Consider the following 16214-nt stretch of genomic DNA (forward strand, 5'->3'; position numbering starts at 1 on the left):
GCTCTACCTAAACAGGGAGAAATCTTTTAATGAAGGTTGGGGGGGAGTAGCTGCCAGGGACCACTCTAATGACTTGTGGTTAAAGGGGTTATCCAGGAAAAAACTTTTTTTAATATATATCAACTAGCGCCAGAAAGTTAAACAGATTTGTAAATTACTTCTATTAAAAAATCTTAATCCTTTCAGTACTTATGAGCTTCTGAAGTTAAGGTTGTTCTTTTCTGTCTAAGTGCTCTCTGATGACACATGTCTCGGGAACTACCCAGTTTAGAAGAAAATCCCCATAGCAAACCTCTTCTAAACTGGGCGGTTCCCGAGACACGTGTCATCAGAGAGCACTTAGACAGAAAAGAACAACCTTAACTTCAGAAGCTCATAAGTACTGAAAGGATTAAGATTTTTTAATAGAAGTAATTTACAAATCTGTTTGACTTTCTGGAGACAGTTGAGATATATATATATATATATATATATATATATATATATATATATATACACGTTTTTTTCCTGGATAACCCCTTTAATGTAGAATGGAAGTGATGACTATATAGAACAGTGGTCTTCAACCTGCGGACCTCCAGATGTTGCAAAACTACAACTCCCAGCATCCCCGGACAGCCAACGGCTGTCCGGGCATGCTGGGAGTTGCAGTTTTGCAACATCTGGAGGTCCGCAGGTTGAAGACCACTGATATAGAAGATGGTAAATTTGAACCTCAAAAGGGGCAATTGTGAAGCAACATGTCTATGGGTAGTTATATGAGCTTTCTGGGGGAGTGTGATCGGACAAGAAAGTTCCGACTTAACCATTTAGCCTGGAGTGGCTTGGAGGGAGGGTTCCTCTTTTTTTTAGGGTAATTTATAGATGCTCAAAATCAGCTTTCCCAACGTGTGACTCTCTAGCTACTGCACAACTACAACTCCCATCATGTCCTGACAGCCTTCAGCATGTGATGGGACATGAGGTTCCTGGCTTTACCATTTAGCCTGGGGTTGGTTTGTTGGGAGGGTTCTTCTTTTTTATGGTAAATAAATAGATGCTCTAAATCGGCATTCCCCAACATGCGACTCTCTAGCTACTGCACAACTGCAACTCCCATCATGCCCTGACAGCCTTAGCATGTGATAGAACATGAGGGTCCTGGCTCTACCATTTAGCCTGGAGTCATCTCAAAGGAGAGTGCCTCTTTATTAATAACCTTTGACTCTCAAATCTAAAACACCTAAATATAAAATGCCCTGATAGCCTTCAGGGGATGATTGAGTGTTTCTCAATCAGGGGTCCTCCAGCTGTTGTAAAACTACAACTCCCAGCAGTTCCTTAGAAAATCTTGAGCGTGTGATCGGACATGAGATTTCTGGCTCTACCATTTAGCCTGGGACGGTTTGGAGTAGGGGCTCCTCTTTACTAGAATATTTTATAGATGCTCTAGGTTAGTGTCCCCCAACCTGTGGTTTTCCAGTTGTTGCAAAACTACAACTCCCAACATGCCCTTACAGCCCTCAGCATGTGATCAGGCATGAGGCTTCCCACTCATTACGCAAGGGATGATTTGGAGGAAGGTTTCCTATTTATTATGAAAATGTATAAATGTATAATTCCCCAACCTGTGGCTCCTGTAAAACTACAACTCCCATCATTCCCCAACAGCTTCAGCGGGTGATAAGACATAAGGCTCTCGCTTCATTTAGTAAAGGAAGATTTGGAGGTAGGTTTCCTATTTATTATAAATTATAGATGCTCTAAAAATGTATTTCCCCTAAGCTTTAGCTTTCTGGCTCTTGTAAAACTACAACTCCCATCGTGCCCTGACAGTCTTTAGTATGTGATCAGACACGTGGGACCTGAACATTTAGCCTGGGGTGTTTTGGATGAAGGGCTCTTTATAGCTAGGGCAAAATGTCAACTTCCATCATGCATTGACAGCAGCTGTTAGGGCATGATAGGAGTTGTAGTTTTGCAACAGCTGGAGAATCACAGGTTTGGAACATTGCTCTAAAACAGTGGTCTCCACATGTGGCCCTCCAGATGTTGCAATGCCCGGACGGCCAATGTCTGTCCAGGCATGCTGGGAGTAGTAGTTTTGCAACAGCTGTCACGGCATGCTGGAAGTTCTAGTTCTATAACAGCTGTCCGGGCATGCTGGGGGTTGTAGTTTCACAACATCTAAAAGGGTTTGGAGACCACTGGTGTCGAGCAGATGTGACGCACCAGACACAGGTATAGTAACATAACACCACATAACGTGTCTATATACATCCCTTTCCGTCCAGTAAGAGGTTAATAAGCCCCCTGTCTCTGTGCACACTGTTCACACAGGACGCATCGTGCACGCACACACAAGCGAACGCGCCGGGGACTCGCTGTCTTCACCGTTTTGCAGCGGAGGGAAACAAAGGGGGCGGAGTTTCAGTCACCGGGAGAAAGGAGAAGGGGGCGGGGACTGGGCCAACGAGAGTGGGCGTGGCAAAAAAAAAAAAAAAAACTCCGGAAACTCCGCGCTGCCTTCACAGCGGCCTCGGACCCCCACGCCCTCAGCTCCTCCCACCGCCCCGCCCACTCCCGACTCGCGTAGCGCCACCTGCAGGCCTCAGGAGCGCGCTACAAGCCAGCTCCCCGTTCCCTCCTCCCCCTCCTCCTCCTTCTTCTTTCTTCCGACTCTCAATGTTCGGCAGCCGGCCGGAGCCTGCTCGTTTTCCCCCCCCCGGGCTCGGTGTCTCCAGGATTCCCCCCCCCTTTCCCGGCACGACATCCAGCGGGCGTGAGAGCAGGGAAGGGCAGAGCTGCTGAGGTAAACGAGAAGCGGGGGAGGGATCCGGGGCAGAGCCGGAGCTTTGTTCTTGTTTTCAGCCCCGGAGAAAGCGACAAGAGAGGGGGGGGGGGGAGCTGCAACTGACTTCACGCATCACTTGGTACATATACCGTGGAGTGTCTCCTATCACAACACACCGGCTGTACCTGCTCAACCCCCCCCCCCCCCCCGCCAGTCATAATGGTCCCCCCCACCTCTGTCCTCCAGTGGCCCCCACCCTTTACTGTCCACACTGAGGGGGGGAATCCCTGGTGGTCAAGATGTCGCTTGTGCTCCTACTCATCCCCCCCTCCAGGCCAGATGCTTTTTGGGCTTCCAGCTTATGTCAATAACCCTATTACCTCTGTTTAGCCCAGCCACTGAGGGGTTAAATCCTCATACATTCCCATGAATGGCTGAGTGTAAATATTGACACTATTTACCCTAAATATTTACACTACATGTCAAGTTTTATTTTTTATTTTTTTTACATTTTGCATTAGGAAAGCTCCTTATTTTTATTTTTTTCTCAAACACATGTGACTGTGTTTATAGTTTTATTTTTTTTTTGTTTTGGTTTCCCAACCAGGGTGTCTCCAGCTGTTTCAAAACTACAACTCCCAGCATGCCCGGACAGCCGAAGGCTGTCCGGGCATGCTGGGAGTTGTAGTTTTGCAACAACTGGTTTGGAAACACTTCTGTATACCATCGCTGGTACCAAATAAGTCACGTGACATCGCCTTTCTTCGTCACCAAATATTAGGGTTAACCATAAATGCTTAAATTATTAGTTGACATGGTTTATTTATTTATTTATTTATTTTTTTTTTTTCGAGATCGGCGTCTCCATGATGCTTTCTGTCTCGGAAAGTTAAGATAGAAACTTCTGAAAAACAGTGACCTATAGAATTCCCAAATGTTCTCTCTGTTTGTGTTTTTAAATTAACTGTCTTTGTTTTTTTTTTTTGTTTTTTTTTGTGTAAGTTTTTTTTATCTCAAATCCCCTTTTTGTCCCAACTTTTAGGTTTTCCATAAGGAGTAAGGAAAGCGACCCAAGATGTCCAGCGATCGGCAAAGGTCAGACGATGAGAGTCCTAGTACCAGCAGTGGGAGTTCAGACGCTGATCAGAGGGACCCCCCGGCCCCTGAACCCGAGGAACAAGAGGAAAGGAAACCGTCGGCGGTCCAACAGAAGAAAAATACCAAATTATCCAGTAAAACCACTGCGAAGCTATCGACTAGCGCAAAAAGGTAATCCTGCGTAGTAAAAGAAGAACCCGCGGCCAAATTAGGGGGTGGATAAGGATTTCCTGATTACTAAAGTGACCCCTTTCCATCTGGGCCTATGTTAATGGAATCTGACGTGTTTGCTAACTTTGAGATAACTGAATAGGCTTTATCTGTTTCTAGGAGGAAACAATTTACCACTTTATAGCAGTGTTTTCCAACCAGGGTGCCTCCAGCTGTTGCAAAACTACAACTTCCAGCAAGCCCGGACAGCCTTTGGCTGTCCGGGCATGCTGGAAGTTGTAGTTTTGCAACAGCTGGAGGCACCCTGGTTGGAAAACACTACCTTATAGGATAGCTGGGTGACACTAGACTGTAGTATAGGTCCTAAACAGGTTATCACCCAACTTTCCCAGACTCCTTAATGGCTTATTATTTTGTCAGCGATTTTAGGGCAAGTGGTATTACCACATCCAGGTAGATGCCACTCAGCAGCAAAAGAAAGCTGGGCGACAGCTTTTGCGAATAATATAATGGTGACCAGATACATTTTAAGGGTCTGTTCACATATACAATATCCTGTTCATATTTGATGCGCAGAATTCAATGTAAACGAAATGGGTGAACACAGCTTCAAATGTGCGCAGGATACTGTACGTGTGAATAGACTTTTAAAAAGTTATGCCCATCTCAGCTTGTTATGCCATATTTACAAGACAGGTGGGGGTCTGACCACTGGGACCCAGACAGATGTGTAGAACAGAGGTGAAATATAGGAAAAACAGAGAAGGTGGGATCCAGCTCAAATGCAAATAAAATCTGTTTATTGTGGACAAAATAGGAACAAGAAGGTAGTCACGCGTTTCAAGCGTCAATCGCTCTAAGTCATACAGTGAAATATACCTGACAATTAGAGATGAGCGAACTTACAGTAAATTCGATTCGTCACAAACTTCTTGGCTCAGCGGTTGCTGACTTTTCCTGCATAAATTAGTTCAGCTTTCCGGTGGGCTGGAAAAGGTGGATACAGTCCTAGGAAATAGTCTCCTAGGACTGTATCCACCTTTTCCAGCCCACGGGAGCACCTGAAAGCTGAACTAATTTATGCAGGAAAAGTCATCAACTGCCGAGCCGAGAAGTTTGTGACGAATCGAATTTACTGTAAGTTCGCTCATCTCTACTGACAATGAATGAATGGAGGGCAGTGTGCATGTGCGGCCCTTGCTCCAGTCGTTGTCTATGGAGCTTCTGAACATTGCCAAGCTCGGTGTTCATCATGTGCAGAAGCCCCACGAACGGTGCGCTACATTCATTCTCAGGGACACATCACCTTGGTTTTACTGATCAATGGGGACCCCCAACCGATCAGCATGTTGTCTAATAACATATTAAGATGGGAATACCCCTTTAACCAAGAGTCATCTGACGGAACTCTTCAGGGTTTAAAACTACTAGATAACATATCTAAGGATTATGTTTAGGTGTTTAGACCTGACCCCAGTGCCCCACTTCTCTAGCTCTGTTCCCCCATATAGGAGATTTTTAAACATTTATTAGAATAAGCAATATATGGCAAATTCTGCTTATATTAATCTATTGGACCCCTAATCCAATTTTACATTTTGTGTTACTTATAGAACTTTAGCTGGGTTCCCATTACGTTTCCCCCCATACGGGAGTGCATACAGCAGGGGAGAGCTAAAACCTTGCGCTCCCGTATGCCTTTCTATGCGCTCCCGTATGTAATTCATTTCAATGAGTCGACCGCAGTGAAACGTTCGGTCGGCTCATTTTTGCCCCGTATGCGCTTTTTCCCTGCACCTAAAACCGTGGTCGACCACGGTTTTAGGTCCGGTTGTAAAAGTGCATATGGGGCAAAAATGAGCCGACCGGACCGAACGTTTCGCTGCGGCCGGCTCATTGAAATGAATTACATACGGGAGCGCATAGAAAGGCATACGGGAGCGCAAGGTTTTAGCTCTCCCCTGCTGTATGCACTCCCGTATGGGGGAAAACGTAATGGGAACCCAGCCTAAGGAAAAGTCTTGTCTAGAGATAAATAGTGGCGGTCTTTTCAGTGACCGATACTGTAGCTCCAGTAAATGGGGATAAGCTGGGATACCAGGCACAGCCAGTGGACAGGAGAGGCGCTGTTTTTCCAAATACAGCAGATCCTTTTTCCTAATGCTGGACATCCTTCTTTAACTCCTCACCCCCACAATAATTGTAGCTGTATCATGAATTAGGTTTACCAGATGAGTAACTTCCATGCGTGAATCAGTGACTGTTCCGCAAAGTCGATTTATTGCTGGCAAAACAGGTTCTTACGGCTTTTCCCTATAATGTATAAGATAATTGATGATGGCTTCTAATATTTCTGCCGATCCATAACCTTTCCCGGACACGTGTGATTTTTATCTTCTCCCCACAAGTCTACACTCGAAGAAAGTCTTATTTATGAGTTTCTCCGTGTAGTTTTTTTAGTCTCTAGAAACCCTTCCGTTTCCTATTGATCAGTCTGGGGTTATTGATTGTGATAAGTAAGCAATGCTTCATTAAGGGGCTCTTGTTTGCACACTGCCTTATTGGCAAGCTATGAGGTAGATGACCCATGGGGGAAAAGTTAGGAGATCCCCCCCTACCTCTTTGTTAGACTGTACTCGGATCCTCATACATGTCATGTATGTTTTGCTGTTTCTAAAATTATTTGATCTCCTAACCTGTGGCTTTCCAGCTGTGGCAAAACTACAACTCCTATCGTGCCCTGACAGTCGAAGACTGTCAGGGCAGGATGGGAGTTAAAGTTTTGCAACAGCTCAAGAGCCTAAGGTTGGGGGATCACTATATAATTGGCAGTAATGATGATTGATTGGCCATTTAAGTCCTGCTTTTTATTTATTTATTTATTTCTTTTATCCTGTGACACTTGACTGTAGTTTGAGTTAACCATTGGAGTGCTGGCATCAAACATAAGTGCTGTATTTTTTTTTCTCTTCTATACACATAAGGGTTGATTCTGAAACTACTATTACTTGTATGGCCAGAAGCATCCCATGTAAAAAACAATATTCAGTCACTGAGAGAGAAAAAATGCCCCAAAAAGAACATGAAGTTGTGAAAAAGATAAATTTCCAAAATTAATATTCATTAAAGAGGAACTCCGATAAATAGGTACTTATCCCCTTTCCACAGCATCCCGTGGATGGAGGATGAGTACTTATGTACCGGAGTTCCCTTTTAACATCGCTTTTGCTGCTTGGTATAAACACAGCACAGTTCTAAAACGCAGGGACGAACGGCATACTTGGACCCGGACAAGGTCAGCGATTTTAGTTTATTAGTATCTGAGGAAGGACATGTCCAATATTTTGTGAAACTTGTGACGGCGGATAATATTTCTTTAGCACTTTGTGTAGTTTGTTCTTGGCTTCTTCTGCTAGTGTTTTCTCATCACTGTTTAGCCTTCTTATTATATTTTATTCATTTATTATGATTTAGGTTTTACTTTATATATTTTTTTTATAATGATTTCAGGTTTGTACATGGCCTGCACTATGTTATGTTCATCATATGCCTTTCATTGAAATATCATGGTTTAGTCCCAATTTCCTTCACATTTTGAGATGTAGAAAAGACATGAGATGCATTTTTCACGGTTTTCTAGCTTGGTCAGGAAGATGTCATTTGAGGTTAGGAGGCACGGCTTCAGTGAATCTTTTCTTACATGATGTTTGTGCGGCTTTGAACGGAATTCATTAGGGTCTGCACATCAATGGGAACGCATTTGTTGGAGAATGTACCTGTGAATTAGGAACGTGTCTTTGGTTATGATCATGAACAATTTTGTGTTTTAACGGGTTTATGCAGTTTAGAAACTCACTTTCTTACTCCCTTTTAAGGAATTTTGGGGAGCAGTTACAAAGAGCATCCCTTGCTCTGGAGGATCTGTCCGGTCCTGCGTTACACAGACAACCCATTGGTAGTGTGTAATTCCTGATTTCTCCTGTGGGGGCACTGCAGGGAAACTGAACAGTTTGTGCCAGATTTGTCCAAAAATTCCAGCTGATTGCCAAAGGGTTACTTCTAAGGCTAGGTTCACACCACGGAATCTCCGGGCAGAAAATTTCCGCTCAGAGATTCTGAGTGCGGCCAGCGCTGACTGAATCAGTCGGTGCTAGGACCACGCGGACCCTGCAGTCTCCAATAGACTGCAATGTGTTCCGCGAGTATTTCCGCCTGAAGAAAGAGCAACGCCATTCTTCAGGCGGAAATTTCCAAGCAGATTTTCCGTTGACAAATTACGCTTCACAAATTCCAAAGTGTGAATTTGTGAACGGAATACCATTCACTACACTAAGCATTTTAGTAAGCGGAATTTCTGCCTGTAATTTCAAAGCGGAATTGCAGGCGGAAATTCCGTAGTGTGAACCTAGCCTAAAAAGTAAAACCGTTTTAACTCCTTTATAGAATACGCTATAAAAAGTAGGCATTGTATAAAGCAGAGAACCCCTTTAGCTTCAGACCCTCTTGCATTTTTAAAGGGGCACTCCGTTGCTCAGCGTTTGGAACAAACTGTTCCGAACGCTGGAGCCGGCGCCAGGAGCACGTGATGTCATAGCCCCGCCCCCTCATGAAGTCACGCCACACCCCCTCCCATAGACTTGCATTGAGGGGGTGGGGTGTGAAATCATGAGGGGGTGGGGCTATGACATCACGAGCTCCCGGTTTCAGCATTTGGAACAGTTTGTTCCAAAGGCTGAGCAGCAGAGTACCCCTTTATACTTTGACTGATTGTTCCCATGTTACACCCAAGAGGGTTAATAGAGCTAAGATGTAGGGGGCTGTTTGCAAAGGTCCTTATACAGTACATTGCAGCTCAGATAATTGTGAAATTTATATTTAACCCTACAACAATGTTTTCCTAACAGTGTATCTCCAGCCATTGCAAAACTACAACTCCCAACATGCCCGGACAGCCAAAGGCTGTCCGGGCATGCTGGGAGTTGTAGTTTTGCAACATCTAAAGAAAGACACACTGTTTGGAAAATACTGCCCTACAGAATTATCTAGAAGCCTCCTAGTGTATTGATCCTGTCGAACAGATCCCCATATTATCTATGACCCCCGCAGTGACTTGGATTTTGGGGGAAAAACAGCTTTTGACTAAATGGTTTTTACAACTTGTAGTGCTGTAATGTTTTATATCAGCAACATTTACAAGGGTGTTTATGCACCTTTCATGTCCATATAGAGACTGTTCATATTTGCATGCACTAGTCCGCACTTATGTTCCGTCATAAAAGCAGAAAATGTAAAATGACAGGGACATAAATCTGGCACTTGAATACACCAGCAGCATCCGAGGGATCCTTGTGTGTGCCATTTTACTGGAATATAGAGAGCTGCATGCTGCACTGTTTACAAAGTCTCTAATACTGCACAGTATATAAACACACACACACACACACACACACACACACATATATATTAGATTTTTTTTTTTATTGGATATATGTTATGTATAAAATGTGTGTGTGTGTGTGTGTGTGTGTATATGTATGTATGTATGTATGTGTATATATATGTATATATATACTCTATATCTCAGTCTACATGAACTTGCTTCCCAGCTATGTCGGCTGTAGTGATTGGAGACTTTTATTTACCCTACATATATTGTTTCCTTTCTGCCTTATAAATATTTGTTGTAGAATACTATTTGTTTACAAACAGATTAACTTCTGCAACTATATCTTAAGTTATTTTGCTTCTTTTGAGTACTATTAATCCCTGTTTTCCAGCCATAGTATCGGTCACTTTAAATAGTTGTGGAAGTTTTTAAGCAGATTTGTAAGTGCCGATATTATCCTGGTGCTGCAGAGTGGTCAGTGCTGGAAGATTTGCTTGTTATTGACGTTTATGGCCGAATGCTGTATAAAATGATTATTCACTTCAACCTGTGTTACAGTGTTAATTGTGGCTCGGTCAGAGCACTGGTTTAAAGTCATTGTCGAAATGCTGGAGTTCACCCCCCCCCCCCCCCCTCTCCTCCTTTCCCTTTCTGCCTCATTTGCATATTAGCTAGAAAAGGAATTCTCCCTGGTAAAAAGTGTCTGGCATGAAATCATTTTCACTTTTCCAAGGACGTGGAGGGGTCTTCTTGCCCCCTCCGGGGTTTGCATATTGTATTTCTGTTCTGACGCCCCTGGAATGGAGCTGCTAAGTTCCTGCGTTCTAGGATTTGGGTTATGCCTCTGAGAACAAAGAGGAAGCAGCCATGTTAGCGTTACTGAAGGCAAAGCCAATGTTGCATTTAACAACATGATGGTAGAGGGCAGTGTAATTCCCTGCTTCATTCTGCAGAGTGTCTGAAACGCTTCTCATTTCACTTACAGAATTCAGAAGGAGTTAGCAGAAATAACCCTCGATCCTCCTCCAAACTGCAGGTATGTAACCATTTTAAGTTTTTTTCGTAATTACTTTGTTTCCACAAGAAATTAGCAATCTAATGGGCTCTTAGCTTAGCAGTAAAGAAGATGTTTGGGGGCTTTAAAACCACTTTGATGTGCAGGGGAATCATTTAAAAAGAAAAAAAAAAGTACGATGTTGAATCACACAGAGTATGCTTTATCTTCTCACTCGGTTCAAGTTGGTTATTTTTTCCTTTTATTTTTTATCTCGTGAATTTAAGGGTAATGAGATTTATTTTAATTTTACTACGTGCAGTTAATTTCTATATAATGCTTGCTTCACTGTCCTCATGGTGCCGCACTTGCTTGTTTGGTGTTTTTAGTAGACAGTTTGCAAGATCGAGTTCGAGAATATTAATTGCTTAAAAAAAATAGTGTAAAGTCTTCATTGCTCAGATGCTAATATGGGGAAGTTTGGTTTTATTAATAGTTGTTTCCTGTGTTTGTTTGTTTTTTAACCTTGTTCATATGTTTGCAGAAGTTCTGTGTAATATAAAGTGATATGTAAGCAATGTGATACTCTATTCCTGTGTTTGTAATAGTTAAATACTGTCTAGGGTAGTGGTCTCTAAACTACAAAACTACAACTCCCAGCATGCTGGAAGTTGTAGTTCTGCAACAGCAGGAGGTCCCCAGTTTGCAGATTATTGGTCTTGAGTTGCTTTTCTCCAGATGCTGTGTATGTGATAGTTAACTACTGGACCTCCAGTTGTTGCAAAAACTACATCTCCCAGCATGCTGGGAGTTGTAGTTTTGCAACAGCAGGAGGACCACTGGTCTAGGATTGTTTTTCACCAGATATGATTTATATTATTATTTTTTTTTAATTGCCTAGAATTTATTTTCCTTTTTAAATTCCAGTATAATATAAATTTAATTAAGGACCAATTAACAAATTGACAACACTGAAATTGGATTAAAAAAATGCTAATTTTTAGCATGAACCCGAAAAAAAAAAAGTTAGTACCAGCTGCTTGTTCTTTAGAAACTTCCCACCGAACTAATAACAATATAGCGCACAAAGATTCCGCAGCGCTGTACACTCAAATTGGCCCCTGACCCCATTGGGGTTCACAATCTTAATTCACCTATTAGTATTGTTTTTGGAGCTGTGGATCGCCAGCTGTTGCAAATCTAAAATTCCTACCATGACTGAACAGTGTTCAGCTGTCCGGGCATGCTGGGAGTTGTAGTTGTGCAAATGCTCTAGCTTCGTGAACACTGATATACCGTCTGTGGGTCTTTGCTATTTTCTATTTTCATTAAAGTTCTTTGCTACCCAGTGGCCAATCTTTTAAAAAGAAGAAAAAAATAATTATACAAATATTTTTAAACAAACAAACAAAAACAATACATAGTACACTTTTGACACAAAGTTTTGCAGCTAGAAAGTGAGCCTTATTTTGAATGAGTGTTGAACTAATTCTTCAGCTGTTGTGAAATTACTGTTCCCAGCGTGAAGGCATGCTGAGAGTTGTTGTTCAACAACAGCTGGAGAGCAACCAGTTGGGCATTTCTAGCTTGTTGCAAGTCACTGTCTTTTTTTTGTTTATTTTTACCATTATCTCAATGAATTTGAACGTGAATTGTGTTTATTTGTAAACTTTTTTTTTTAATGGTAATTGGTTTCTGTCTACCAGTTGTTAATCTTTAATAAGATGTTGTTGGAGTGCGTTGTCTTGTGTTTGATGTGTGCGTATATTGTGCTGCCGTAACACTTGATTTATTACACAGTAGCGTAATGCTAAGTGATTGATTTAAGATATAAGGTAGCACTGGGCAAAGTTGCGGAATATTAAACTTTACTATAATTTTCCGTTTTGACATGCTCTAGATTATATGGCTTATGTGGTTTACATAGCTCATGGAACTTTTTTTTTAATTCTATTTCATAAAATCCTACCTTTTTAAAGTAAGCATATTGGAATATAATATATACTACCGTGAGTTTACACTATGTACTTCTGAACTCATGCTCTTTATTAATGTGTGGTTGTGTGTTTTACCGTACTGGTTGTACGGTGTATTAAGGGCATTTCTTTAAAACATTCTGGACTAGGCTAGACAGATTTAGTAAAGTGATTCATTCAGCATCGTGGGCAGCGTTAGCACTTTTTGGAAGCTTCTGCTTTAGTCTCACAATTCTGCTGCTTGGATGGTTTTACAAAGTATATTTTTGTGTAGATTTTTTTTTTTTTTTTTTAGCTTTTTAAAGGCCAAAAATACATGTGGTGATAGCACAATATGTGACTGTGTAGAAATTCCATCCTTTGAGTGTTTACAGAGGGGTTAAGCATTGCATGCATTACATGTTGTCCGTGGCAGTCACATGTCCGTGTAATGCAGTGTTTCCCAAACAGGGTGCCTCCAGGTGTTGCAAAACTACAACTCCCAGCATGCCTGGACAGCCTTTGGCTGTCCAGGCATGCTGGGAGTTGTAGTTTTGCACAATTTGGAGGCACCCTGGTTGGGAAACATTGGTGTAATGCATCAATGACCTGTCTGGGCTAACAGGGTCCTTTAAAGACTCTTCGTAGCTGCCCGATGGGATTTAGATATGTAAACTTGATACAAAGTAGCAATTAAAGAAGTAAATCTTCCCACCCTGTGGCTCTCCCGTCTTTTGTAAAACTACAAATCCCAGCATGGATAGTGTTTTTTTTTTTTTTTTTTTTTTTTTTTTGGGCTTCCAGATCATTTATCTGTTCTGCTTTAAGAATTAAGATATCATCACTTCTCCTGAAACCACTTGGATCATAATTTCTGCTTCAATTCTACGTGCATTACAATGCTGGTATTTACTGTTTTAAGGTACTGGTAGGTCCCCGGTCTAGTGTAAATGTTGCTGCTGGTCTGTTTGTGGTCTGCAATTTAATAAGGTGACCAAAGAGGGGGAAAAAGTGGCTAGCACTCCTCTGTGCTCTCTCCTGTCTGGATAGCGCTCCTCTGTGCTCTCTCCTGTCTGGATAGCGCTCCTCTGTGCTCTCTCCTGTCTGGATAGCGCTCCTCTGTGCTCTCTCCTGTCTGGATAGTGCTCCTCTGTGCTCTCTCCTGTCTGGATAGTGCTCCTCTGTGCTCTCTCCTGTCTGGATAGCGCTCCTCTGTGCTCTCTCCTGTCTGGATAGCGCTCCTCTGTGCTCTCTCCTGTCTGGATAGCGCTCCTCTGTGCTCTCTCCTGTCTGGATAGTGCTCCTCTGTGCTCTCTCCTGTCTGGATAGTGCTCCTCTGTGCTCTCTCCTGTCTGGATAGCGCTCCTCTGTGCTCTCTCCTGTCTGGATAGCGCTCCTCTGTGCTCTCTCCTGTCTGGATAGCGCTCCTCTGTGCTCTCTCCTGTCTGGATAGCGCTCCTCTGTGCTCTCTCCTGTCTGGATAGCGCTCCTCTGTGCTCTCTCCTGTCTGGATAGCGCTCCTCTGTGCTCTCTCCTGTCTGATAGCGCTCCTCTGTGCTCTCTCCTGTCTGGATAGCGCTCCTCTGTGCTCTCTCCTGTCTGGATAGCGCTCCTCTGTGCTCTCTCCTGTCTGGATAGCGCTCCTCTGTGCTCTCTCCTGTCTGGATAGCGCTCCTCTGTGCTCTCTCCTGTCTGGATAGCGCTCCTCTGTGCTCTCTCCTGTCTGGATAGCGCTCCTCTGTGCTCTCTCCTGTCTGGATAGCGCTCCTCTGTGCTCTCTCCTGTCTGGATAGCGCTCCTCTGTGCTCTCTCCTGTCTGGATAGCGCTCCTCTGTGGTCTCTCCTGTCTGGATAGCGCTCCTCTGTGGTCTCTCCTGTCTGGATAGCGCTCCTCTGTGGTCTCTCCTGTCTGGATAGCGCTCCTCTGTGCTCTCTCCTTTCTGATAGGACTGCTGTTGGCTGTCTGGGCATGCTGGGAGTTGAAGTTTTGCAACATCTGGAGGGACACAGTTTGAGACCACTGCTGTATAGCTTCCTGAATCAAGTAGTATTTACATACATTTATTCTGCCGTTCTTATCAGTAGAGCTTTTCTGATAAGGAGAGGTTTTTTTTTTCTTTCTTCTTCTTCCCTCCTTCCGGCACAAGTTATTGTTGTAGTGAACACACACGTCTACTGTTTACTCTGACAGTAATAATAGACGTGGGACATAGTGCAAATACTTGTACTGTGTGTTTGGGAATGTATCAACCAGAGAAGAGATACAATTATACTCACTAGTTATCCATCATGTATTCCTCTCCAGCTGTCTGGATACTGAATATTATGGTCACTTTCCTCATATTATCATCATAATCAGTCATGGTTCATCTTGTATTGTACAATGTTTACTTGAAAAGACTCTCTAAATGTCATCTGTTCATAGTTTTTATTGTTTTGCATAGATCTTTAGAACAAGTGGTGTCTGATTTCATCAAAATAACAAGACATGTAAGGGCTCATACGTGCTGGCTTGTAGCCTATGCGGCTCCTTTAGTCTTGGATTCCGAGTATATGGAGAAGATGCTAGTGGAGAAAACATAGTATAAAAAGTCATAGAGCATATTCCTTTTTTTTTTTTTCTACTGGAATTTAATCAGTCCTTAACCTCTTATTCAGGTGTGAAGTCTGGTGTTCAGGGGCTTTCAGGGATGTTGAAGCTTTATGATCCATTAGGTTGACATATGATATGTAATGATTATTGGTCCATCAATATTAATTGGTTCCAGAACGGGACGACCATTGTATGTTGTACCATGGCCGACATTTATCATTGTCTTTGCACCTACAAAAGGCGCAAAAAAGGTGAAGCAGCGTTTATTTGCACCTTTTTTTTTTTTTTTGCTCCTTTTTGGGTTACACATTTCTGCTGATCTTGAGTTGCAATCCACTGATTTTGGTAATACACATGCTATGGAAGGGTCTTATGAACTGTGCCTTTTTGTGAAAAGGTGCAAAGCCACTGAAAAGTCTCTAAAACTACACTAGGCCAGACTTAGCTTAGCTTTATGGTATGTAAGAGAGAAATTTCAGAAAATGTAACCTGCACAAAATTTATCAAATGCTATTAACCATTTAATAAATTTGGTGCTCCTACACATTAGCGGCACACATAAAAAAAAAAGTGTAGAAAAAAGCTTCACTTACACCTGCTATGATAAATGCCGGCCATAACTCTATGGAAACCTGGTAATTGGTTCTGAAGCCACCAAAATGTCATTCAAAAATAGTAAAAAGTGAGAATGAAAGAAAAGTAAGTAGATAACTAATATAGATAAAGCAAATCCTTACATATAAAAGGAAGAAAGATCTGCTGGGAGCTGTAATCACTGTCTATGTAGAGGATAAGAGCTTCTTCAGGATCCTGCAGTAATGTAACAGGGGGATTGTGCAGCTCAACTAGGTAGGAAATTAGATAACCGAGGTTAACTGTATAGCACCTAATACCCAAGGTGCTTGGCTAAAAACATGAAGTGTGAAAAAATAAGGTAACAGTCCTCAAGTGATCTAGTGAGGGGGGGGGGGGGAGTGAGAGGAGGAGGGGAAATAGGAAGAGGAAGGAATCTGATAATAGAGGTGAACGAAAAGAGAGGTTAGACCGTAGAATTAAAAATATATGAGTTTAATTAAGAAATTAGATAAAATACAAAAAAGGGTAGATGTGAGCTGGAGGGGGTAACGCAGGGCCCTTGCGATTTCCCCTCAAAAAATGAAAATTAAGATATAATAATAAATAGGATAAATTCAATATAAATAAAATAAAATGTGCAAAAAATATGGAGAAATAAAAAATAAAAC

The 16214-nt window shown here is 42.4% G+C and overlaps 1 protein-coding gene across 1 annotated transcript in view; it reads left to right on the forward strand.

The window, feature by feature from the left end:
* Positions 1-2610: 2610 nt before the first annotated feature.
* UBE2E3 (ubiquitin conjugating enzyme E2 E3) overlaps positions 2611-16214 on the forward strand; it is a 58525-nt gene continuing 44921 nt past the window's right edge. Inside the window, exons 1-3 of the mRNA XM_056534754.1 lie at positions 2611-2791; positions 3816-4042; positions 10414-10464. Coding sequence (XP_056390729.1) covers positions 3849-4042; positions 10414-10464 — 245 coding nt within the window. The 5' untranslated portion in view covers positions 2611-2791; positions 3816-3848. The remainder of the gene's footprint in view (positions 2792-3815; positions 4043-10413; positions 10465-16214) is intronic.

This window comes from Hyla sarda, chromosome 8, assembly GCF_029499605.1.
Source record: "Hyla sarda isolate aHylSar1 chromosome 8, aHylSar1.hap1, whole genome shotgun sequence".
NCBI classification, from domain to species: domain Eukaryota; kingdom Metazoa; phylum Chordata; class Amphibia; order Anura; family Hylidae; genus Hyla; species Hyla sarda.